General features: G+C 37.9%; 5 protein-coding genes across 5 annotated transcripts; 1 reads left to right on the forward strand and 4 right to left on the reverse strand.

Annotated features, from left to right (window-relative positions):
* Positions 1-436: 436 nt before the first annotated feature.
* On the forward strand, positions 437-2,194 carry LOC117622984 (taxadiene 5-alpha hydroxylase). Its single transcript, XM_034353804.1, has 3 exons — positions 437-1,436; positions 1,544-1,731; positions 1,825-2,194. Exons 1-3 carry the CDS (start codon positions 476-478, stop codon positions 2,119-2,121), a joined length of 1,446 nt encoding a protein of 481 aa, XP_034209695.1. The 5' UTR covers positions 437-475; the 3' UTR covers positions 2,122-2,194.
* Positions 2,195-2,230: 36 nt separating this feature from the next.
* LOC117622983 (MDIS1-interacting receptor like kinase 2-like) lies at positions 2,231-5,594 on the reverse strand. The gene is made up of 2 exons (XM_034353803.1): positions 2,973-5,594; positions 2,231-2,865 (listed from the first exon to the last, which is right to left on the reverse strand). Exons 1-2 carry the CDS (start codon positions 5,461-5,463, stop codon positions 2,564-2,566), a joined length of 2,793 nt encoding a protein of 930 aa, XP_034209694.1. The 5' UTR covers positions 5,464-5,594; the 3' UTR covers positions 2,231-2,563.
* Positions 5,595-9,262: 3,668 nt separating this feature from the next.
* On the reverse strand, positions 9,263-14,203 carry LOC117621859 (MDIS1-interacting receptor like kinase 2-like). Its single transcript, XM_034352401.1, has 4 exons — positions 11,554-14,203; positions 10,983-11,329; positions 9,821-9,875; positions 9,263-9,726 (listed from the first exon to the last, which is right to left on the reverse strand). Exons 1-4 carry the CDS (start codon positions 14,201-14,203, stop codon positions 9,263-9,265), a joined length of 3,516 nt encoding a protein of 1,171 aa, XP_034208292.1.
* A 708-nt stretch (positions 14,204-14,911) lies between these two features.
* Positions 14,912-17,875, reverse strand: LOC117622222. Its single transcript, XM_034352818.1, has 6 exons — positions 17,176-17,875; positions 17,005-17,082; positions 16,749-16,822; positions 16,545-16,652; positions 15,467-15,579; positions 14,912-15,111 (listed from the first exon to the last, which is right to left on the reverse strand). Exons 1-6 carry the CDS (start codon positions 17,849-17,851, stop codon positions 15,105-15,107), a joined length of 1,056 nt encoding a protein of 351 aa, XP_034208709.1. The 5' UTR covers positions 17,852-17,875; the 3' UTR covers positions 14,912-15,104.
* Positions 17,876-18,418: 543 nt separating this feature from the next.
* On the reverse strand, positions 18,419-19,728 carry LOC117623155 (xyloglucan endotransglucosylase/hydrolase 2-like). Its single transcript, XM_034354025.1, has 3 exons — positions 19,367-19,728; positions 19,021-19,214; positions 18,419-18,905 (listed from the first exon to the last, which is right to left on the reverse strand). The coding sequence occupies exons 1-3, from the start codon at positions 19,646-19,648 to the stop codon at positions 18,524-18,526; spliced, it is 858 nt and encodes a 285-aa protein (XP_034209916.1). The 5' UTR covers positions 19,649-19,728; the 3' UTR covers positions 18,419-18,523.
* Positions 19,729-25,071: the final 5,343 nt, after the last annotated feature.

A 25,071-nucleotide genomic window follows, 5' to 3' on the forward strand; every position in this document is an offset into this window, starting at 1 on the left:
GGTATCAGCAGCCTTACCAGATCTTTTGGGATTTCTTTTGTGATTAAAAATTTAAGAATATTTGACTGGTCGGCAGCAAGAGATTGTATGCTTCTTCTAGATATACATTTTTATGTAACATTATATGGTGATCTTTGATTATGTGTCATTCTCTGGGGCGGTGGACTTTTGATCCTCAGCTCAAAAGCACATGCAGGGTCTGTGGTCACTGCTTTCATACCCACTAGAAATATGGGAACTTAACTTTGAGTCAACGTAATTGGGATGATCATAGCTGTTGATTTTAGAAAAAGGATATAGAATTTGTGGGACGGTCAGGACTTCATGATTGGTTGACTTTTCAGAAATCAACAGGGGTTTGACTTTCTGGTTTTTACTTCTATAAAGCAAACAACAATCTGCTCACCTGATATACATTATTATTTGAACTGTAAAATTCCAGCTTTTTGAGTCCATCAACAATATCAAATCATCAATGGCTGATGAAATTAGCCCTCTTTGTTTTTGTTTCTTATGCATTTTGGCTGCAATGGTCTTTATCATCATTTTCTTGAAGCACAAGAAACACCGTAACACGAACAAGCAAAATCTGCCACCTGGGGAAATGGGGCTTCCTTGGATAGGCCAGACCATGGAGTTCTACAAAGCTCAACGCAAAAACAGTTTGTTTGACGATTTCGTACAACCCCGGATTACGAAATATGGCAAAATCTTCTCAACGCATCTCATGGGATCACCAACTGTGATTGTAAATGGAGCCAATGCTAATAAGTTCCTGTTGTCCAATGAGTTCAAGTTGGTGGTGAGCTCGTGGCCTTCTGCGTCGGTTCAGCTGATGGGGAAGGACTCCATCATGGAAAAACAAGGAGAGAGGCACCGCTGCCTTCGCGGGCTTATAGGCTCAAGCCTTGGCCAGGCAGGGCTTGAGACTTTAGTGCGCAAAATATGCAACTCTGTGCAGCTGCATTTGGACACAAAATGGAAAGGCCAGGACAAGATTAGCCTATATCGTTCGACGAAAGTCTTGACGTTTACCATAGTGTTTGAATGCTTGTTGGGGATCAAAGTGGAGGCAGAGATGTTGGAAACCTTTGAGAGAGTTTTGGAAGGGGTTTTTGCAGCACCAGTTATGATTCCTGGGTCCAGGTTTTGGAGAGCAAAGAAAGCAAGGAAGACGATAGAGAAAATGCTGGTTGAAGTAGTAAGAGAGAAGAGGATGCAAATGGAAGGCAAGCTAGAAGAACAGGGGGAGCAGGGAGGGATGTTACTGTTGCGATTGGTGGCTGGGATGATTCGAGGAGAAATTACCAAAGAGGAGGTTGTTGATAATGTGGTTTTGCTAGTTTTTGCAGCTCATGATACTACTTCCTTTGCCATTGCCATGACATTCAAAATGCTGGCTCAGAATCCTTATTGCCATAGTCTCCTACTTAAAGGTATATAATCTTTCATGCAGTCGAAGTTCATCTATTTTAATTGACAGCAAAAATAAGTTTAATCTGTTATGAAGCTTATCAGTGAGTTTCATTTCATTTCCCATCAGAACATGCTGAGATAATGAGAAGCAAAAGACCAGGTGAAAATCTGACATTGGATGACACAAAGAAGATGAAGTATACCTGGCAGGTTGCTCGTGAAAGCATGCGGCTCTTCCCTCCTATCTTTGGCTCTTTCAGGAAAGCCATTGCTGACATTGAATATGAAGGCTTCACCATTCCCAGAGGATGGAAGGTACATATGTGTTCTGCTTTGGCCACACTACAATTTTATGCAGGTTTATACTTACAGGGTTTGGACTAATTTTTAGTGGTTTATTTTATTCAGGTTTTGTGGACAACATATGGAACACATTACAATTCAGAATATTTTCAAGATCCTCTGAGTTTCAATCCAAGTCGGTTCGATGAGTCTGTTCCACCATATGTGTTTCTTGCATTTGGTGGAGGGCCAAGAGTGTGTGCAGGGTACCAACTGGCCAAGTTGAATATCCTCATCTTCGTGCATTTTGTTGTTACTCGTTATGATTGGTCTTTGCTCTCTCCTGATGAGCCTGTAACCATGGATCCCCTCCCATTCCCTTCCCATGGGATGCCTATCAAAATTACCCCAAAGTTATTTTGAAGAGCACAACAACCCAAAGTTCTTGCAGCTCATCACTTTATCAGTAACCAGGAAAACTCACATAATCAAAGATTTACGCAGCTTTTGATTGAATCAGTGTCTCATCCTATTAGATGCGAAGACTGTATTTCAATTCATATTCCAGACAAGTAATAACAAACAACAGGCTGACACGAACTTCGTATGCCTACAATGTATTATTGTTACATGTGAAAAAAATTCATCAGTATGATAGTATCACAGTCATGGAATCAAAAATTGATTTGACTTTGAACCCAAGGTTCCTGAGAGCTACTATTATAGAAATTAAACATGTGCGGAAGAGGGGTGTAATTTGATTTGGATAAATCTTACACACAGATTTACATTCAAAGAAGCTACCACGGGTCCTAATCAAGAATAATCAGCTAATCTTTTCTAATATCTTTGGCAGAGGAGTCCTTCAAAATAACAACTCATTGGAAATTTGTTGCATGGTGGGTCGAGATTGTGGATTTGTTCGCAAGCAAGCAAATGCAAGGTTTACAACAGTGACCACCTTTTCAACAACATGATTTCCAGGAGGTGAGAGGCGGGGGTCCAAAACGTCCTTGAGTTGTATAGGTTGGGCTGTTGATGTTAATGAGAGTGACAAAAAATAGGAGATGAGATCTCCAGGATGCTTTCCCATGATCACTTCTAATGCTACCACTCCAAAACTATAAACATCACATTTCTCATTCGTTTCCATTGTGTATGCCAACTCTGCAAAACAAAGATCAATTCATGATGAGTAAAAGCCTATCCATCATATTTCTGAAATATGCAGCAGGCCACGTATTATAGACAGAAGACAAGCAGGAAATAAGTACCTGGAGCACTGTATCCAAAAGTGCCTGCAAACGAAGTCCAATTTGAAGTGTCAGCCTTCAAGAGCTTAGCTGTACCAAAATCTGAGACATAAGCCCCATACTCTAAGTCCAGCAAGATGTTCTTGCTCGATATGTCTCGATGCAATATTGCAGGTGAACAATCATGATGCATATAAGATAATGCATTAGCCACATCTTTGACAACATTCACTCTCTCAATCCATCCAAACTTAATGGCATGGTTTTCGTCGGTCAATATGTTTTCCAGGCTTCCCCCTTCTATGAAATCGTAAACCAAAAGAGGGTGTTGTGGATGTGAACAAAAACCATAGAGCTTCAATATGTTGCGGTGACGAATTTCTGAAAGAGTACGAACCTCACTCTCAAAAGCCTTGAAATTTGCTACTCCACTATCTTGTACAACGTGAAGTTTCTTTACTGCAACAATCCGACCTGTTTGCAGTTCAGCTTTATAAACACTTGCATTCCCTCCCACTCCTACACAATATTTGGAGTTGAATTCCTCTGTAGCTTCAATGATGTCTTCATACTCCAATCTTCCATCATAGCTCCAAACTGCGAATTGGTTTTCATTTTGCGCTTCTTGCGAATAGCAACACACACAAAGAATCCCAAATACTACAAATGCAAAAAAGAGGATGGCTAAAACAAAGACTATGATGAATATAACTGATTTGCTGCCCTTTTTCCCTCCTCTTGTTTCAGACGGGCAAGTGTTCAAACCAGTGGCATTACCACACAGGCCTGTGTTATTCTCAAAAGCTACAGCTGAAGCCTTAAGGAATGCTTTGTTGTTGGGAAGAGGACCCTCCAAATGATTGAAGGATAGGTCAATAACTGTCAAGCTCAACATATTATCAAAGGTATATGGGATTGAACCAGAGAGCTCATTATGGGAGAGATTCAATGCTTCCAACTTTACCAATTGTCCAAGCTGTGGCGGTATTTCCTTCATCAGGGAATTTTGACTAAGATCAAGAACTTGAAGAGAATGCATGCTTCCCATCTGAGGAGGAATGCTCTCACTGAATTTATTTTTGCTCAAATTCAAGTTCAATAACTCTCTGCACCCATCTAATTGTTCTGGAATTGGTCCATTGAAATCATTGGCTGCTAAGTTAAGTTGTTGTAGATTGGTTAACATTCCAATTTCTGCTGGGACACTACCCGAAAGTTTATTATCACCCAGGTTAAGGTTGAACAAGGATGTCAACCTCCCTAGTTCCCTTGAGATTGTCCCAGTGAGATTATTCGAAGAGAGGTCAAGTATATGCAGCTGAATTGATCCCTCAAACTGAGGCACTCTTCCGGAAATTCTGTTATTGCTGAGCTTCAAGCTTTGTAAGTTTTGACACTCTCCCCAGTTTTCAGAAAGTTCTCCATAGAATCTGTTATAACTGAGGTCGACATAAACTAATTTTGGATAAATGCCAAACTCTTCATTTATGTTTCCTGTTAGCTGGTTTCTTTCAAGCCTCAATCTAACTAAGCTGGTGCAGTTTCTCAAGCTTGTAGGCATGAGGCCTGTCAACTGATTGTTATGTGCTGTAAACATTTCAAGTAATCCACCACTGCATAAATCTGGGGGAATGTTACCAGACAAGTTGTTGCCACTCAGCCACAGGTGCTTCAAAAATTTAAGATTGCTCAATTCTAAAGGAAGGGAGCCATTTAGTCTGTTATCTACCAACCCTAGAAGGGTAAGAAACTGAAGCTTTCCTACTTCATTTGGAATGGTTCCAGTTAATTGATTACCCATCAGGTACAACTCCTTCAGCCTAGTCAGGTTTCCTATGCTTGAAGGAATTGAGCCAGAGAAATTGTTGCGATGAAGAGCTAGAACAGTTAAGTTTGACAGGTTTCCAATTGATTCTGGAATTGAACCTGTGAGACTGTTTTTCCCTATATGAATCACACTGAGTGAATTCAGCATACATATTTCCAGAGGGATATTTCCAGAAAGTTCATTGTTATGAAGAGAAAGAATGGTTAAGTTTCCCAATAAACCAACTTCATGGGGAATGGACCCATTAAGGTTATTTTCAGAAAGATCAAGGATTTGAAGACTTTTCAGAAAACCTATTTCTGATGAGATTCTTCCAGAAATTGAATTATGGCTCAAGTTAAGGCTTAGGAGACTGGGGAAAGATGAGAAACTGAATGAATGAAGTGTACCTCTTAAACCAGAACCAGTGAGGTTTATCTGAGTGATGCTTCCAATATTGTTGCAACCAATCCCATCCCAATTGCAAGTGCTGTTTCCAACCCATGAAGACAAGAGAGACAGGCTTGTGTTGTCAAGGCTAGCCTTCCAATTGAGGAGAGCCTCTGCTTCCTGTCCTGCAGCTGAAGCTGAAGGTGCTAAACAAGAAGAAATCAACATGAGAATAATAGCCATTAGGATGACTTGAAATGAATGCTGTGAAGCAGCAACATTAGCAGAAAGTGGTTTCTCTTTTTGGGATGCCATGGTTTTAAACTGTGCATATGTCTTGGTTACTGCAAATCAGGAGACGGCACAAGAAACCCGTCTGCCAAAAGTAGCTGGTTTGGCCTCGAGGAAGAGTCTGGTACTTTAATTTGGCTCAATATGACTTGTGCACAGTGGAAGCTCCATTAGAATATATACACACACACACCTACATAAGGATATGATTGAAATTCCATCTTCATCAGTCATGGACTTTATTATTGTTTTATTAAAAGTAAGACAAGTAAGACATATATTTGATGGAAAATATGTTTCGTCCTTACTTGGTAAGTAAGTAGAATTATATATACCTGTTACTAACAGTGTGACATATATTGTAAAAAAAATTATTTTTATATTATTTATAAATTATTTTTACATATGTATCAAACTATAATTTGCAGGAAGAATGAGCATCGATAATAGAGGCAAGTAGTATCCATATTTGATTATTTAAACTTATAATTAGCATAGGTTCATGCCTATGAATTTTGAGCCAAGTGTGAACATTAAACAGATCAAGTTTTCCTTGGAAGACCTGAGGTAGACGCCAAGTCTTTTGGTGACTTTAAAAAAATGTGTGTTTGGCGTGTCAGTAGAAACAGAGAAATCCAAGGCTCCAAATTTAAAAATGGAGGCCAGTAGATGAGGCAGCATTCAAATTTTATCCTTTTAGAATTTGTCAGTTGACCTTTGACCTTTGGTCAAATTAGGTGCCAAATTCTAGTATTCTACCCATAATCTTCTCTCTCTCTCTCTCTCTCTCTCTCTCTCTCTCTTTTTATCTTACAAGAAAAGTAAGCATTACTTGCACCGTCCAAGCTCTTTCCAGAGTGTGAAAAGAGGATGCAGGTTCTTCCGTTTCTTTCTCCAATTCGTCCAACACATGAGATTTGAAAAATCTCCCATATTATCATATCTACTGCCCCAAACATGTGCTAATTGCAATTCATCAAACTCTGTACGCAAAAGATGATAGCCATCTTTAGTCAAAGGTAGAATTGGGGTTACCAAATTTTTTTCAACCATCTATGTTCTCTTTTCCTTTTTCTTTCTTTTCCCTTTCATGATGAACCCAAAGCCAAATTGTGTTCAGATATTACCCAATTCCCTTTCACTGACAGCTAAAAGATTTTTTTATTTCTGAATATATCAACAATACCTAACTTCCCATAGACTTGGAAACAACTTTGGCCTTTCAAGTTCTTGAGATAAATTATGATACAGTAAGACAAGGTGAAATCAAGCTTGGTTAACCAGCTGTCCCAAGGTAAATTTGTCAATTGTGAGTGGTAAAGATATCTTTGGAATTGATAGCTCCTCGGAGACTTGTTGTTGCATGGTTAGCCGAGATTGTGGTTTGTTTTGCAAATTGCAAGCATGAAAATGCAAGCTTCACAACAAGCACCACCACTTTCTCTGCAACTTGATCTCTAGGAGGTGAAAGCCTTCGGTCCAGAACGTCCCTCAGCGGTGTATCCAGCGCAATTGTTATTCCACCCTCCTGTAGCGTGTGAAGTTTCTTCACTGCAACAATCTGGCCTGTTTGCATTCTTCACTTGCATGCCCCCCTGCTCCTACACAATGCTTAGAATTAAATTCCTCTGTAGCTTCAATGATGTCCTCATAAACCAATTTCCCATCAAAGCTCCATATATCAAATAGATTTTCCGTTTCCTGTGATTCCCTTACAGTATGGTGATGGCCGCAATCAAAATGATCTTATTTTTACTCTTTTTCCTATTTCTTGTTGTAGGGTTGGCATGCCTTTAGACCTGTGGCATTACCACACAATCCTTTGTTACTCTCTAAAGCTTTGATTGGAGCCTCGTTGAAAGCTCTGATGTTGGGAAGATGACCCTATAATTGGTTGTAGGCGCCACGTGTCAAAACAAGTATATTTTTAGAAAACAAATTAAAAACAGAGTATAGCCGTGCGGTACTTTTTTCTTTTTATTAAAAAAATCGTAGTATAGCCGCACGGCTATACTATTTAATTTAATTTAATTTAATTTTTTTAAAAAGGACCCTCCTAATTAAGTTAGTTAGTACTTCATAGATATTAATTTGTTAGTTTTAATATATCCAAAGTAGATATTAATCGGCCACTATATAATATTTTTATAACATATATTATTCTTATTCAATAATATGTGAGAATTATTTGTATAATACATAAATTTTTTAAAAAATATGTGTATAAAACATTAGAAGTACATATGTACATGTACAATAAGACTATTGTACGTTTATTTTTTGTTTTTGTTTTTATTTTTTAAACGTGAGACGTGTATAGAACACGAATGTATTATTGAAAAATACATATGTAAGACTACCGCCCGGCTATACTATGTATATAAAACTATAGCCGTTCATCGATACTATTTATTAAAGAAAAAAAAATATATAGTACAGCCGCCCGGCTATACTTTTTTTTTCCTTCAAAAAAATAGAAAATAATTGAGAATAGGCTGCTATACTATTTACTATAAAAACAAAAACAAAAATAAAAGAGAGCAGCCGTATTGCACCTACCACGTGTAAAATAGTATAGCCAGGCGGCTATACGTTTAAATTTTTTTTTAAAAAAGACTGAGTATAGCCGCGCGTCTATACTATTTTTTATATAAAAAAGGGGCCCTAGCGATTAGGCGCCACATGTCAAAACAAGTCTATTTTAAAAAAAATAAAAACATGGAGTGTAGCCGTGCAGCTGTACTGTTTTTAACATCACCACGTGTAAAAGAAGTACAGCCGTCCGGCGATACTTTTAAAAACAAAAACAAAATCATAGTATAGCCGCACAGCTGAACTATTTGTTAAAGATAGTAAAAAAATCAGTAAAGCCGCCCGGCTGGCTATACGATTTACCGGAAAAAAAAAAAACAAAGCAGCCGCAGAAGGACTAGGCATCACGTGTGTAATAGTATAGCCGTGCGGCTATACGGTTTCGGAAAAAATTAAAAAAACTAAGTATGGCCGATATGCCAATAGCAGTCAAGTGAAACATATTATCAAAAGTGGATGGGAATGAAGCAGAGAGCTCATTGTGAGATAGATTCAGTGCTTCTAATTTTTCCAGTTCTCCAACCTTTGGGATAGTTCCAATTAGATAACTCGAGGAGAGGTCAAGTACTCGTAGCTGAAGCGACTCCCCAAGCTAAGAAGGAATTCCTCGGGAAATTCTGTTGTTGGAGATTTTCAAGCTTTGTTGACTTTGGCACTGCCCCCACTTCTGATAAAATTCCCCATAGAAATTGTTACAGCTCAAATCAATGTAGTTTAAGTGTCGATAAACTCCAAGGTCTTCGGAAATGTTTCCTGATAACTGGTTTCTGTCAAGCCTCACTCTGTATAGAGTGGAACAATTTCTGAAGCTTTTCAGAATGGAGCCAATGAAATAATTCTCATGTGCTGTAAAATTTACAAGTAACCCACCAGTGCAAATGTCTTGGGGAAGATAGCATGGCAACATGTTGCTAAACACCCCTAAATTTTGTAAATTTGTAAGATTGTTTGGTTCTCCAGGAATGGAGCCACTGAGATTGTTTACAAACAATCCTAGTTTGAATAGCAGTTTGAGCTTTCCTATTTCTGGTGGGATGGGGCCACTCAATTGGTTTAGCTGCACATCTACTAAGGTGAGCTTGGTCAAGTTTCCTAAGCTGGAGAGATGGATCCATAGAAATTATTCTCAAGAAGTGCTAAAATAGTTAAGCTGCCCAGGTTTCGTATGGATGCAGGAATTGGGCCAGTTAGGTTGTTAAATTGCAAGTGGAGCTGGTTAAGAGATTGGAGATTATTTTCCTACTTCTTGTGGGATAGTTCCAGTAAGTTCATTTTTGAACAGGTATACTAAGGACAAGTTGGCCATGTTCCAAATGGATGCTGGGATTGGACCCGTGAGGCTGTTTTTACTCAAACCCAGCTCTTTGAGTGAGCTGAGTGATCCTATTTCTTCAGGAATGGATCCGTTTATGGCATTATCGTCAAGACGAAGTATGTGAAGACTTGTCATAAGGCCTATCTCAGATGGGATTCTTCCAAAGAGTTGATTTGCAGACAAATCAAAGTAGATGAGCTTAGAAAGGTTGGCCAAGCTGGAGGGAATGTTGCCATAGAAAGAGTTGTGGTAGAGATCAAGGCTTAGGAGAGAAGGGAAAGATGAAAAGCCAAAAGCATGGAGAGTACCTCTTAAACCAATGCGGCTAAGGCTAATATTAACAACGCTTCTGAATTCATTGCAAGCAATTCCAGTCCAGTCTATATAAAAACATCTCGACAAATGTGCAGTACAGAAGTGATGAAGCAAAATATATTACTTGCAGTGCCTTATAACTCTCTCTCAGTTTCTTGCCTGGCAATGTACTTGGATACCTGGCTGAAGAGATGGTATTAAGCCTGAGCTTTGCCTGTTTTTTATTTTAAATATTGTACATCAAATTTAGGATTCGATTTCGTAGCAGAAGGGATGTTCATTTACGGATGAAATTATTGAACCTCAAATGAGCCATCCGTGTGACGACAAGTTTACACATTCTTATGGAACTTTAGACATTTTCTTGAAAGTATTTATCTATCAATATCAGTATATTTGTACATATTTGCCCTATCAATATCTCCTCTTAGCCATACTTAAGTCCAACACATGAGGTTTGAAAAATTTACTAAAGGCATTCATACTACGATCATATTATGGGAGCAAATTTCCCCACGAGAATATTATCGGTTCGGAAGATTCCCCTTTCTTCTTCGTCGCCTCTTTCTCCCTGCAAAATAGAACAAATAAGAGGACCACACCCGGGGGGTGTTGGCCAAAGGCCCTCTGATGCCTAAGTCAGTTCAATCGATCCGTAGAGAAACGATAGCTAAAATAGGGTACGGGATGTGTTTATAATATAAATCGGGCGGCCGGAGCCTTATGTAAAAGAGAGAGAGAGAGAGAGAGAGAGAGAGAGAGAGAGAGAGAGAGAGAGAGAGAGAGAGAAAAGAAGTGGCTAGGGTTTGAGAGGAATTTTCTGTAGAGATTTTAGTAGTAGTTCTGACGTACCTCAACCCTTGTGTGTGGCCATGCTTTTATAGAGCCTCGTAGGGTTAGGGTTTGGAGAAAAATAATCCTTGTTGGGAAAGGAAAGAAATTATTTTTCTGATTTTAGGAGATTTAAATCAATTAGGGATTTAATGCGAATCAAATCCCTAAATCAAGGCAAGAATCCCCAAATCAAATAATCCCCAAATGGAAGGAAATATTTGACCTAGGGTTTGCTTAAAATTAGGTTCCCACACATATCTACTGCCAAATTATGTTAAGATATTACTCAATTTACCGGGAGGAGAAAGATAACATTTTTCTCTCATTGCTTTGAATTAAGAAATGGCAAAACCATCAAAATCACTCAGACAACTAAAAGATTTGTTCATTTTATTTTTTATTTCTGAACATATCAACAATACCAAATTTAATCCCAATAGATTTTTTATTATGCCATAACAACTTTGGCCTTTCAAGCATGGCTAACCAGCTGTTCCAAGGCAACTTTGTCAAGTGTGAGTGGTAAAGGTACCTTTGGAATTGATAGCTCCTGGGAAACCTGTTGCATGGTTGGCCGACATTGTGGTTTGGTTTGCAAGCATGAAAACGCGAGCTTCACAACAAACATCACTTTCTCTGCAACTTTATCTTTAGGAGGTGAAAGCCTTCGGTCCAGAACGTCCCTCAGCGGTGTATCAAGCGCAGTCGATGTTGTCGAGGAGAGAACGGAGATCAGGAGATCTCCTGGATGCTTTCCCATGATCACTTCTAAAGCTAACACTCCGAAGCTATAAACATCACATTTCTCATTCACTTCCATTGTATATGCAAACTCTGCAAACCCAAAAACCAATTTAATATCATGAGAATGGCAATATTCAAATTATTCAATGCATGAAGTTAACTATGAGACAAATTCATCTCTTATTTGCTAGCATAATATTCAAAGATGAAGCCAGCCATATATAAACACACACACACACACACACACATATATATATATATGCTTTGTTAGTAATATGGACAGTGACAAAGCTATACATACTGGAAATAACTACCTGGAGCAGTGTATCCAAATGTGCCTGCAAATGAAGTCCAGTTGGAAGAGTCGGGCTTCAAGATTCTAGCTGTTCCAAAATCAGAGATGTAAGCAACAAGCTCTAAATCCAGCAAGATATTCTTGCTTGATATGTCTCGATGAACAATTGGAGGCAAGCAATCATGGTGCATATAGGATAAAGCGTCAGCCACACTTTTGACAAGGTTTATCCTTGCAGTCCATTCAAACATAGTTGCTTCTCTGTCATTCCTTAGTACCCCTTCTAAGCTACCTCCTTCTAGGAACTGGTAAACCAAGAATGAGTGGCGTGGATGTGCACAAGAACCATAGAGCTTCACAATGTTGCGATGGCGGATTTCTGAGAGTGCACGAATCTCACTCTCGAAAGCCTTTATATTTGCTATTCCACCATCCTGTAGTGTGTGAAGTTTCTTCACTGCAACAATCTGGCCTGTTTGTAGCATTGCTTTATAAACACTTGCATGCCCCCCTGCTCCTACACAATGCTTAGAATCAAATTCCTCTGTAGCATCAATTATGTCCTCATATACCAGTTTCCCATCATAGCTCCATATATCAAATAGATCTGCTCTTCTTGGCATTTCATGCTCTTCCCTTACGGTCTGGTGACGACGAATGTAGAGAAACCCAACCACAATGAACCCAAGAAACAGAGTTCCTAAAATGAGGGCTGCAATCAAAATGATGTTTTTATTCTTTTTCCTGTTTCTTATTGTAGATTGGCATGCCTTCAGACTTGTGGCATTTCCACACAAGCCTTTGTTACTCTCTAAAGCTTCGATTGGAGCCTCGTTGAAGGCTTTGATGTTGGGAAGAGGACCCTCCAATTGGTTGTAGGATATGTCAATAGCAGTCAAGTGCAACATATTATCAAAAGTGGATGGGAAAGAGCCAGAGAGCTCATTGTGAGAGAGATTCAGTGCTTCTAAGTTTTCCAATTCTCCAAACTGTGGTGGTATCTCTCCTCTCAGTAAATTATGACTAAGATCAAGAACCTGAAGAGATTCTAAGCTGCCAATCTCAGAAGGAAGATTCTCATTCAATCCATTTGTGCTCAAATTCAAGTTCAATAACTTTAAACACCCATATAATTGCTTGGGAATGTATCCACTGAGATTGTTTGCTGCCAAGTTAAGTTGCTCTAGATTGGATAGTCTTCCAATTTCCAATGGAACACTGTCTGAAAGTTTATTTCCACCCAGGTTAAGGTTGAACAGTGACGCTAACCTCCCCAATTCCTTTGGGATAGCCCCAACTAGATAATTCGAGGAGAGGTCAAGTACTCGTAGCTGAAGCGACTCGCCAAGTTGGGGAGGTATTCTTCCGGAAATTCTGTTGTTGGAGATTTTCAAGCTTTGTAGACTTTGGCACAGACCCCACTTCGGAGAAAGTTCCCCATAGAAATTATTATAGCTCAAATCAATGTAGTTTAAGTGTGGATAAACTCCAAGGTCTTCGGATATGTTTCCTGATAACTGGTTTCTGTCAAGCCTCACTCTGTATAAACTGGAGCAGTTTCTGAAGCTTTTCGGAATGGAGCCAATGAAATAATTGTCATTTGCTGTAAAATTTACAAGTAATCCACCAGTGCAAATGTCTTGAGGAAGATAGCCTGAAAACATGTTGCTAGACACCCCTAAATTTTGCAAATTTGTAAGATTCTTGAATTCTCCAGGAATGGAGCCATTGAGATTGTTTACAAACAATCCTAGTTTGAATAGCAGTTTGAGCTTTCCTATTTCTGGTGGGATGGGGCCACTTAATTGGTTTTGCTGCACATCTAATAAGGTGAGCTTGGTCAAGTTTCCTAAAGTTGGAGGGATGGATCCATAGAAATTATTCTCAAGAAGTGCTAAAATAGTTATGTTGACAAGGTTTCCTATGGATGCAGGAATTGGGCCAGTTAGGTTGTTAAATTGCAAGTGGAGCTGGTTTAGAGATTTGAGATTTCCTACTTCTTGTGGCACAGTTCCAGTAAGTTCATTTTTGAAGAGATATAGTAAGGACAAGTTGCCCATATTCCAAATGGAGGCTGGAATTGGACCTGTGAGGTTGTTTCCACTCAAACCCAGCACTTTGAGTGAGCTGAGTGATCCTATTTCTTCAGGAATGGATCCATTTATGGCATTATCATTTAGATAAAGCTTGTGAAGACTTGTCATAAGGCCTATCTCAGATGGGATTCTTCCAAAGAGTTGATTAAAAGACAAATCAAGGTAGATGAGCTTAGAAAGGTTGCCCAAGCTGGAGGGAATGCTACCATAGAAAGAGTTTTGGTAGAGATTAAGGCTTTGGAGAGAAGGGAAAGATGAAAAGCCAAAAGCATAGAGAGTACCTCTTAATCCAATGCTGCTAAGGCTAATATTAGTGATGCTTCTGAATTCATTGCAAGCAATTCCAGTCCAGTTGCAAGGACTTTTTCCTAACCATGAAGACATGAGAGATTGGTTTTGGTTGTCAAGGCTATCCCTCCATTTTAGAAGAGCCTCTGCTTCTTGTCCTTCTGGTGATCTTGATGATGGAGCTGTAAGAGATGCAGAAGTAGCTACTTTGAAAGAAGAAACCGAAACAAGGGTCACGGCGGCAAGCATGAACAAATATATCTGTTTTTCTACTGGAGACACCATGGTTTTAAGCTCTCTGACTCTTTTTTGTTATTTCATACAGCTCAAAGATGGATAGACTTATTAGACTGTGAATAGCATTGTGCTGATGCAAGTTAATTAGGGATAAACTTTCAACATCTCCAATTCATAGAGTTGGAGCGACGATATTGCCACCCATCCTTTGTGAAAATGACTCTCAACGGATAGGTTAAGGCCGACACTATTGCATGTGCCACTCCCCCCGGCGACTCCTATTATGGATGGGATGAGTAGAGTTGACATTCTTTTATATTTTGGTGTGGGAAAATCATGCCTGTGGTGACTGGGTAGAGAGGGATGGAGGTGGCGATGCCAGTGTATAAAAAACCTCTCGACCCATGTGCAGCTCCACCATTTTTGTTCTTACTAAATTACACAATACAGAAGTGATGAAGCAAAATATACTACTTGAAGTGCATCATAACTCTCAGTTTCTGGTCTGGCAATGTATAGATGTTAGGGAACCAGCTTCAGTCTAGACACTTAGATACCCGATTGACGAGATGGTATAGCATGAGCTTTGCCTTGTTTTTTATTTTTATTTTTATTCTATTTTTGTTTTTGTTTTTGTTTTTAAAACCAATAGTACTCAATTTTAAGTGGCTAAATTAACACATTTGTGTTGACTATAAACTTCAATGAGTGTTTGATATTAAAAAAAAATTAAAAAAAACTTCAACGAATATAATGTAGTCGATTTCGTAATCAAAAGGGTCTTAATTTATCGATGAAATTAGTGAACCTCAAATGAGCCATCCATGCTGAGTATACCCTTGCATTGACTTCTCCTACGAAAAACTCTAGACATTTTCTTGAAAGTGATTGTCTATCAATATCAGTACATATTGTTGAGCCATATCAACTTTTGGGGATCATTCCAAGTTCAACTCCTGAAATTTGAAAATTGTACTTTAGGCATACACTTCTACTGCCACAAACTTCTGTGTTGCTTGTCAGTCAAGATGTCATTAATCGAACTTCGTATACAAAAGACGATAATGATCTTCATTAAAGGTTTAATAGAGCAGCCTGAATTTTTTTGACCTTCCCTTGTTCTCTCATCTTTCATTCTTTCTTTTTCCTTTTATGAAGCCAGCTTGTGTAAAAATATTGCTCAATTGAACGGGGGGGAAAGAAGACAGAAATTTCTCTCATTGCCTTGAATTAAAAAATGGTAAAACTAACGAAATCACTGGAACAGATAAAATAATTTTTGTTTTTGACTATATCAACAATAATTCTTACAAGGGCGGTGGATGTTTCACACACTGCATACCGTCTGGCAACAGCCTATGACTGGTGGGCTTTAACCCTTTCCTAAACCAACGGTTCACAAGGGATGTTTCTAGTTTCCTCACCTGCAATTGTTACCATTAAATTATCAGAGACAAATAACAGAAATTTGGACCTTTTAACTGCAGCAATATAAGAGCACAAATTACAGGGTTGATACAGTCCAAAATATCCAACTGAAAAATAAGTGTAAATTATGAAAGGGAAAAAAAATCATTTATTTTGCATCATCCTTGCACAAGGTCCCACACCTAATCCAAAACAACTCAACGGTCTATGTTTTTTTTTTTTACTATGATGGCGACTGCTGAAACCATATTTCAGAGGGGTTCACATGTCATGATTGGGAATTGAAACTTCCTATGGTGTTTTTGAAGTTTGTGAGATTATAAGTTTCAAAAGGAGAAGGCAGAAAACTTGGTTGGAATGTATTTCAGGCAAAAGCAGTATTAGATGAAATCCTCGACGTAGCTTTGGAGGCCAAATCTTTTTGCATGCGCTATTTTCAAGTCACTTGTTTTTTTTATAATGAAGGGGGGCAAAAACCCCAGAAACAGCACAGCTAAGTTTTCAAGTCACTTTCAAATAGCCACAACATAGGAAGGAATGACGCATGACAAGTTTGGAAATCTGGGAGCAGCTCATTTGTGCTTGTTTGGTTGAACTTAAGCAGAGCCTAAAAGTCAAACTTTTGCGAGGGTGAGAAATTCTAGTAACGAGTTCAATGCATATTTTACACACTTGGATGGTCCTCTTTACTTTGGAAGTTTTTGATGGTTTAGTTTGATTTTCCCTTTTTTTCTTCTTTATATTTGGTTTGCTAAAACTTGGGTTTTTCCACCATCCCCCACCCTACAAGACAACTATAAGAGGATCTGAACTTTACCAAATCACAAGGACAAACAGAGAATAATTACTGACACCACAAATTTTACTCTTTATTTTGTTGTCATTTTGTTTGGAAGAGAGAAAAGAACACAATATTCACTTGCAGTACATAAAAAGAATTTGAGAAGAATTGAAAACTAACCTGCCTAACAATGAATGGCTCCTCAGCAAGACTCAACGGTTCAGTTAAAATAGTCAGAAAGCCATTTTGATTCCCATAGACGATATCAGTTAAGGGCCGATCACCCACCTACCACACACAAAAATGCCCCATAAGTCACTATTCATAAGAATCCAGAAAACCATCAAATAAAACAACTCACAAGGTCCAAGAATTCTTATCTACCATAATAAGGTGTGAGGCTTTACAACCAAAATGCTTCTCGATCTCTTCAGCTGTTCCAGCTGGTTTCTTCACTTCTATAACATAAAAATATCCACATCAATGCCACATAAACTCCGCACTTCTTAAGAAAACTTGTAATTTACAAAAATGGAGTTTTGATATATATATATATATATATATATATATATATATATATGTGAAAAATTCAAAAACTTTGCAGTAGAATTAAAGCTTAGATTGAAAAACAAACACTTACTATGCCTTATGACTTTGATTCCAATAGCCCCTTCAAGCTTCCTAGCTTTTGAACCATCATGGTCATACTCATAAAGCCCTAACCATCAAACCAAGATCATTACATTGACAAAAATCCATAACCAACAATAAAAACAGCAAAATTTTCCAACTGTGTTCTGCAAAATATTACCAGCCGAGTTACTGAACACCGCAATATCGGGTCCGAAAACAGATTTACACTGCTCCAATGATGACCCAAGAAGACCACAGAGCGTCAAAGAATAAGGCACAGTTAAAGTGTTATCCTTGTCAAACACAACACCCTTGAAACCCCTTCTATGCAACTCAGGCCAATCAATGTACCTTATATCAGGCACAGAGACGTGAGGCAGTGCCAAGTGCTTGTCTTTTGTGAGCACCCTGGCCGAACGAGCAATGGCTCCAAAGTTGAACCTTTGTCCCAACGCTCCTTTCACGTCTGCCCACCACATGTTTGTGGAAAGTCCCTTGGGATAATCGGCTTCGCTCTCTCTTTGATCTTGTCCTTGTTCTCGGCTAGGGGCTTCTGGGCTTTGATTATTGGAGCTTTCGGTGCCAGTGGAGGAGTTCAGTTGTAGAAATAATGCATCGTTCTGATAAGGGTCGGGATTGCCGCTGTTGTGCTTCTGGGTTTTGTTTTGGTGCTCTTTGCTGCAACTGTTTGTGTGAGAGATGTAAAAGGCACAGTGGTTTGTGAAGTGGGTTTTGGTTTTTTGGGGTAGGGTTAGGAAGTTGAGTTTTTTCTTAGGATGTCGATGGTGGAAGTGGAAGTGGTTTGGGAGAGGGTAAGAGCACTTGGACAATGGAGCTGATGAGGTCGACTGCATTTCCAATTTTCTATTTTAAATCTTATTTTCAGGGATAATACAATGTGCATTTTTGGTGAGTTTTAGTTAGCGACAAGCCCAAAAGTCTGTGGTCCAATGTTAGAGCCCAGACAATGCTGGCCGCTTCTTTTCTTCTCTTTTTGTTTTTTTTAAGGGAATTATAATAATTACGTTTTATTCAGTTGACTGAAAATGAGAAGCTTTTCTTTTTTTTTTTCTTTTTTTTTTTTGGTCAATAAACAAGAAGCCTTGTGACCCTTCTGTTTTTCTCCTGACTTTTGAGTCTTTGACTGAGAAGATGACATTGGTAGCAGAAGTCAGCTTCAATTCTCATAGCATTGGCAGCAAAACAGAGTTCCATATGAGCCAATCCAGAGCTACCAACTCCTCTCTAGAAATACTGAGGTTCAATTCAAACCATCATTTGTCATGTTGTGTAGTAATGAATACTTCACTATTATCATATAATAATGAATACTTCACTATTATCATATAATAATGAATACTTTATTCTGAAATCCCAATTCAACTTACAATGAAAGAATACAAAATCATGGGATGGGACTATAAGGAATGAAAGAATATTTCATAAAATGAACTAATTACACAAAAGAATTGTAAGGCTGCACATTAGAACAGAGAATATGTGATGATGTGGCATGATCTGGATGTCTAGAACCTTGATCGTCTGCATTCAACTGGGAGGCCTTGTGGGAAGCGTTTGAGGTCAGAACAGTAGTTGTAGACCATGAACTTTTGTTGCACCCATCGAAGCCGGTTTCGGCCTGCAGCATCAAGCCCTTGAGTCTGCCATGCACTCTGCTCTGTTAAGGAGTTAGTAGATGTGGATGTAGTAGTGGAGACCTTGAAGTTTCTGTAAGAGGCAGTGAAAGGAGCTTGTGTCCAGTCAGTCTTCACAAGTCCACCTCTTGTTGCCCAGTCATCAGCATTCCAGAGGCTTGAGTAAATCCTCATGGGTTGGTTTTTGGGAAATGGAACTCCAATTGTTTCCAAGTTGTGGAACACTCTGATTGGAATGTTGTCTACCAAGAATCTGCACATCAAACAATACCATTTTGTGTTAGAGAAAGTTTTTAACTAAACTCTGTTGTAAATTAAAAGAGCTTACTTATACTATAATGAGAAATGCATATAAATGTTACACTTACATGATGCGCTGAGAGTTCCAGACAATGGAGTAGGTGTGGAAGGCTTTTGTAGGATCAAACCAAAGATGGAATTGTTGTTCTCTGTTTCCTTTTCCTTGGCTGAACACATTGGTATGGAGAGTGTAGGGGTCTCCAGATAAGTTGCCCAAAAACTCAAAGTCAATCTCATCATGAGTTGGACCTTCAGAAGATAACTGCATATATTCATGATGTTTCATTTCATAAATTAGCAATGCAATAATTCAAGTGTATAAAAAAGAAAATTTAAGGAAAAATTAAGACTGAAGTATTATATCTTAATCACAATAGAAGAGGGTAGGGATTGATCAGAGGAGTTAAAACTTACATAGTATGCAGTGACAGTGCCAGCTGAGTTGCCAGAGACCAACTTGATCTGCATGTCAATTCTTCCAAACAAGTACTCATTCTTGGATTTGAAACCAGACCCAGAAAACTTGTCAAGGTTAAGAGTGAGAAGCTGTCCTCCGTTGAGTATCTTAGCCCGTTCGCCTCCGAATGTGATGTCGAAGTCTTGATAGAAATTACCAGCTGAGGCAGTCAAGGCCATCAGAGAAGTTACAAACAAAGAAACAAGAAGCACCATTGAGACCTCAGAACAAGAAGACATTTTAATTTGGTGAGGTTGTGGACAGAGCTAGCAAGAGAGAAGAATTAGCTTCAAAGAGAAATGAGTGCTGAGTTGAGACTGTTTTGTGTTTGATGGTATGATTTGAGTTGTGAAGCTCCTTTATATACATGTGTTGTGGGGCTTAGAGTAGAATCAAGTAGCCGCGTTGATAAAGCTGGCAAGTATATAATAACGTTCAAAACTGGGAACACGGTTTTTGTTTTTTTGTTCAAAAGAACTGGCAGCATGTTTAGAAATTAGGTATGGCGTATATGTGATTCTTTGACAGCTTTATTTGGGTGCGGTGGTCTCTTGACTGCTTGCAAAGCCCAACTTGTGATTTAAGCTGGTGACAGGTTTACAGATGCTTGGGAACAAAAAAATCACTCGAAATTTTGAAAAAAAACAAAGGCAGGAAGCTTCATAGGAAACAGGGCATTTGTGTGAGTTTAGGTTGTGAGGCATTTAATAGAAAATGTGCACGCGTTGTGATTTGGGTAAAAGTTAGGAGCAAAATTTCAATTTAAACCTTTTTTATTAAGAATTTTTAAGATATTAAAATTCAGTTTCAAATAATTTTTAAGATTTTAACTTCAAGTTTTAGATTTATAAAGATTTCTTGTTTGAAAATCAAATTTATCAACGATTCTTGAGTAATATTCATATGAGTTCAAAAAAGTTTTAAGTTGTCATTTGAAACCAATTAGAGAAATATTTCATAATTGTCCTAAAAATGCATTTTACTCTATTTTAAACTATGAGAAAATCTTCAATTAGGATTCATGATCGCATGGCATGACCAATCTCACAAAACACCGAGAGCCCTGTATTGTAGTATCATCCAACTCCACGATAATTCTATTGTTAAAAGTGTTTGTCCCACAATGAAAATTTAAGGGACACTTTTACCGAACTTTCTCTTTAAAGAAACTTCTTTTCAGAGAATTACCTTAGAAATTCTATTATTTTTATTGGGCATATGTTATCGTATTTGATATGTGGACATAATCCTAGGTAGCTACAAATAAAAATTAAATTGAATAAACGCTTGACAAACATTAGCACCCACCCAACGCGCATATAAGATATTCTTATTCGTTTATTCTGTGCATATGTTGTAGGGGGTGGCTCCAACATCACCAACTTAAATGCTTCACAAGCTTAGCTATTCTCTGCCATCACATATTTAATCATGACCAGTTTCACATGCAGCTTCCTGCCTCTCTTTGGTTTTTTTGTTTTTTCACTTTTTTTTAAAAAGCCTTAGTTTTTGCTTTTCCATTACGGATTCCCGCAATGCAATGCGGATCCGTTACGAAATTCTTCTTTTGACTGTGCGATGATTTGAACTCTTTCTTTATTTTTTTTCTTTCTTTTCCTTCTCTCCTCTCTCATTTCCCTCTTTTTCTTTTTTCTTTCTCTCCGCCAGTTCTCTTCTTCCTCGTCATGAAAAAGCGGGACTTCATAACGGATCCGCATTGCAAGACTCCGAAATGAAGAAGCACCTTTCTAAAATATATTCAAGTTTGAATATGTATTATTTAAAAATTGGGTCATGCTAAAATAGGCTCTTGTAACTCAAATACCATAGACTATAACCCACCAATAATACAATTTTTAAATAAAACTCACTTTTAAAATTGGATGACAATGTGTCCATGTAAGTTGATTTATTTACAGATCTTGCCACTATATCTTTATTTGGTGGCTGACTTTTTTCATCCCCTAATTTTATGCAAATTAATAATACCTCTCACTGCACATTTATGTTTGCACTCCTGTAATAATGGCCTACAATCAAATTAGTTCAAATACTCCCTCCTAACCTCCTATAGGTCGGATAAATGAATTTTTTTTAATACCTACACCCTCCAATTATATATATTTACCTAATATTCTTCAATTATATATATCTATATATACAGTCCTGATCTCTTGGACCCCTGTAGTCCAAGAGATTTATGGTCACTCACCGTTGGATGTAAATTCAACGGTTGACTTGAATAATTTATGTCATATTGCATTTATATATATCATTTTGAACCATTGGATTAATATCCAACGGTGGGTGACCACAATCTCTTGGACTCCTGTGGTCCAAGAGATCGAGACTGTCTATATATATATGTATTGTCACACCCCGGACCGGCTCCGCCGTAGCGCGATATTGTCCGCTCTGGGTCTGGCTACATTCTCACCAGCCCGCACGGTTTTGTTTCTGGGAGCTCACGAAGCAACTTCCCAGGGTGGTCACCCATCCTGGGATTGCTCCAGCCTCCAACTCGCTTAACTTTGGAGTTCCTACGACTTCGAAGCCAGTGAGCTCCCAAAAGGCCTCGTGCTATGAGGATGCGAGGTGTGCCATATAAGGCACATCACCCCCTCTCCATTTGGTCGATGTGGGATCTCACAATCCACCCCCCTTAAGGGATCCGACGTCCTCGTCGGCCCACTCGCACCACACGGCAGAGTGGCTCTGATACCAAACTGTCACACCCCGGACCGGCTCCGCCGTAGCGCGATATTGTCCGCTTTGGGCCTGGCTACATTCTCACCAGCCCACACGGTTTTGTTTCTGGGAGCTCACGAAGCAACTTCCCAGGGTGGTTACCCATCCTGGGATTGCTCCAGCCTCCAACTCGCTTAACTTCGGAGTTCCTACGAACCCGAAGCCAGTGATCTCCCAAAAGGCCTCACGCTATGAGGATGCGAGGTGTGCCATATAAGGCACATCACCCCCTCTCCATTTGGTCGATGTGGGATCTCACATGTATATGTTTAATATAGATTCTAATAGGTAAAATGATATTATGTATTAAAAAATAGGTAAACAATAAGTAGGTTAACATTTTCATGCCTACATGTATTATATGACTCATAGGAAAAAATAATAGATAAATTATTACTCATAAAATATAATATGTAAATTTTTGTCCATAAAAGATAACAGGTAGATTATTACTCATAAAAAATAATAGGTAAATTATTGTCCATAAAAATAATAGGTACAGTAAAAAATATAATCAACCTATTGTTTGATTGATGAAATTAATAGGTACAGTAATTATCTATAACATAGATAAATTATTATTCATAAAAGATAGGAGTTTAATGGATTAATATCCATTACTGTACCTTGTCATAAAAATAAAGTAGGTACATTAATAAGTTATGAATAGTATAACATTTTATTGTACCTACTAAAAATAATAGGTAGATTATTATCCACGAAAAACTAGGTATAATAAAACTTTAATAGATATATTATCTTTCATAAACGAAAAAAAAAACAAACTAGGTCACCCACCGTTGGATATTAATCCAATGGTTCAAAATGATACATATAAATGCAATATGACATAAATGATTATTACCCGATTCAAGTCATAAATGAGTGAACCGTTGAATTTACATCCAACGGTGAGTGACCATAAATCTCTTGGACTATAGGGGTCCAAGAGATCAGGACTGATATAAATTAATAGGTACGTTAGAATAAAGATTAGTTGGGTAAAATAGTAGGAGATAAACACATAAGCACAAAGAAGTTTTAAAAAATTTTAAATTAAAAAAAAAACATGAATTTTTCCTATTTTAATGGTAGGAAAAACAAATTACCATAAAAATCCATAAATTTATGATAATCACTATTTGAAATAAAAAAAACTTAATGAAAAAGATACACATTAATGGCAATTGAATTGCTGAAAGTAATTTACCTAATATCTCTTATTGATAATAATTTATCTATTATCTTTTATTGGTAATTGGTAAATTATTTTTATAAAGTATTAGGTACATTATTTTTAAAATGCATTAAATAAGGTGGGTATCTGTATATATAAAGTAAAAGGCAGAGAATGGTAAAACATTCAAAATACCAGAAAATGCCCTTGGTTAATGCAAATATTAAGAATTGAAATTATTAATTAAATGAGAATAATATAGTAAATTCACACTTTTTCATATTTAAAAAAATTAAAATTAAAAGAAAAACCATATAATGGATCCTATTTTTATGGAACACAACTACTCATTATCTTTTTTAATTCTAAAATGAATTAATTTTTTTAAAAAAAAAAGCCTCTCACAGGCGTGTAAGAGGCTAGTATTATTTAAATCATAAGTAAATTTATAATCAAAACCTCTGTATAAAGAGTATTAAATTGCAAGCTAATTCGGTGGGTGGGAGGAAATCAAAACAATAAATTCAGGAACCAAGACTTAATACACCCACCACATAACACATTAACTTGTAAATAGGGGTAGTTTTGGAATCCAAAAAATATCATAAATCAGATTTTAAGTTATATTAGGTAACTTGCTTAGTTGGATCCTAGTCATCGTGTTTTATTTAGAAAAAAATGGGTATTTTAAATAGAAAAATAAAGGGAAGGGTTGTAGGTGATTAAAAATAAATTTTATTGGTCTAAGAGCATCTACAATCATGCTCTCTATTTTTTAGTTAAAATTTAGCTAAAAATATATAAAAGCTATTTTAGGAGCTCTCTATAAAATTTTAACTCAAATCATACTCTCTAGTTTATGGAGTCATAAATGCTATAACAAGTTTTTTAATTGGTCAATCTCTATTAAAAATTAATATAAAAAATAGTTAACATTAATTAAAGGATTAAAATACTCATAACATAAAGCATAAACTACCGAAATGCCCTATGAACTTGTACTTAATTATCAATTTACCCCTTGACTTTTTTTTTTTAATGAATTAAGGACTTGAATTAAATTTTATTACCAATTCCCCCTACGGTCTAAATCAACAACATGGTGAATTATTTCTGGAGAAGGACCCATAAATTGAAACGAATCAATTGTTTGTTGGGAAGAAGCGTAAAGTGTAGCTCCAAATGCATCTGCAACTTCCCACACAAACAAGCCAGCCACAGAGCATACGGAATAAACCAGAATTTGCAATTTACAGGCCCACCAACACAATCAAACATTCTCTCTTTCTCGCGGTCTTCTTCTCCACCCCATGACCACCAACCCTTCACTCCAGACCAATCACCCCCACCCTTCCTTCAAATTTTTTTTCACCCCCAAACCATTCACCCCTTTCCATCCTAACCCGATTCCCCATGACCACCACCCCTCAACAAACCCAGAACCTACAGACCCACCCTCATCCTCCATCACAGACCCACCCCCTATGAACCCATAACCCCCACAACCACCCGTTTTCTTCTCCCCCATTCTCCCATGACCACCACTGCAAGCCACTCGTTCTCGCATCCCTAATCCCCACAGAAATCATCCACACAACCCCAACCTTTAAAATCAATATCCTCTGTTGATGCTCAAAATGGCCCGGCCAATATTGAGTCCAACTTAGTGATTTAGGTGTGCTGGGTCTTCAGCAGGGAAGAGGGCTGGGGCCCTTGGTGAAATAGGTTGGTGAGGAG

Source organism: Prunus dulcis, chromosome 3, assembly GCF_902201215.1.
Source record: "Prunus dulcis chromosome 3, ALMONDv2, whole genome shotgun sequence".
In the NCBI taxonomy this organism is placed as follows: Eukaryota; Viridiplantae; Streptophyta; class Magnoliopsida; order Rosales; family Rosaceae; genus Prunus; species Prunus dulcis.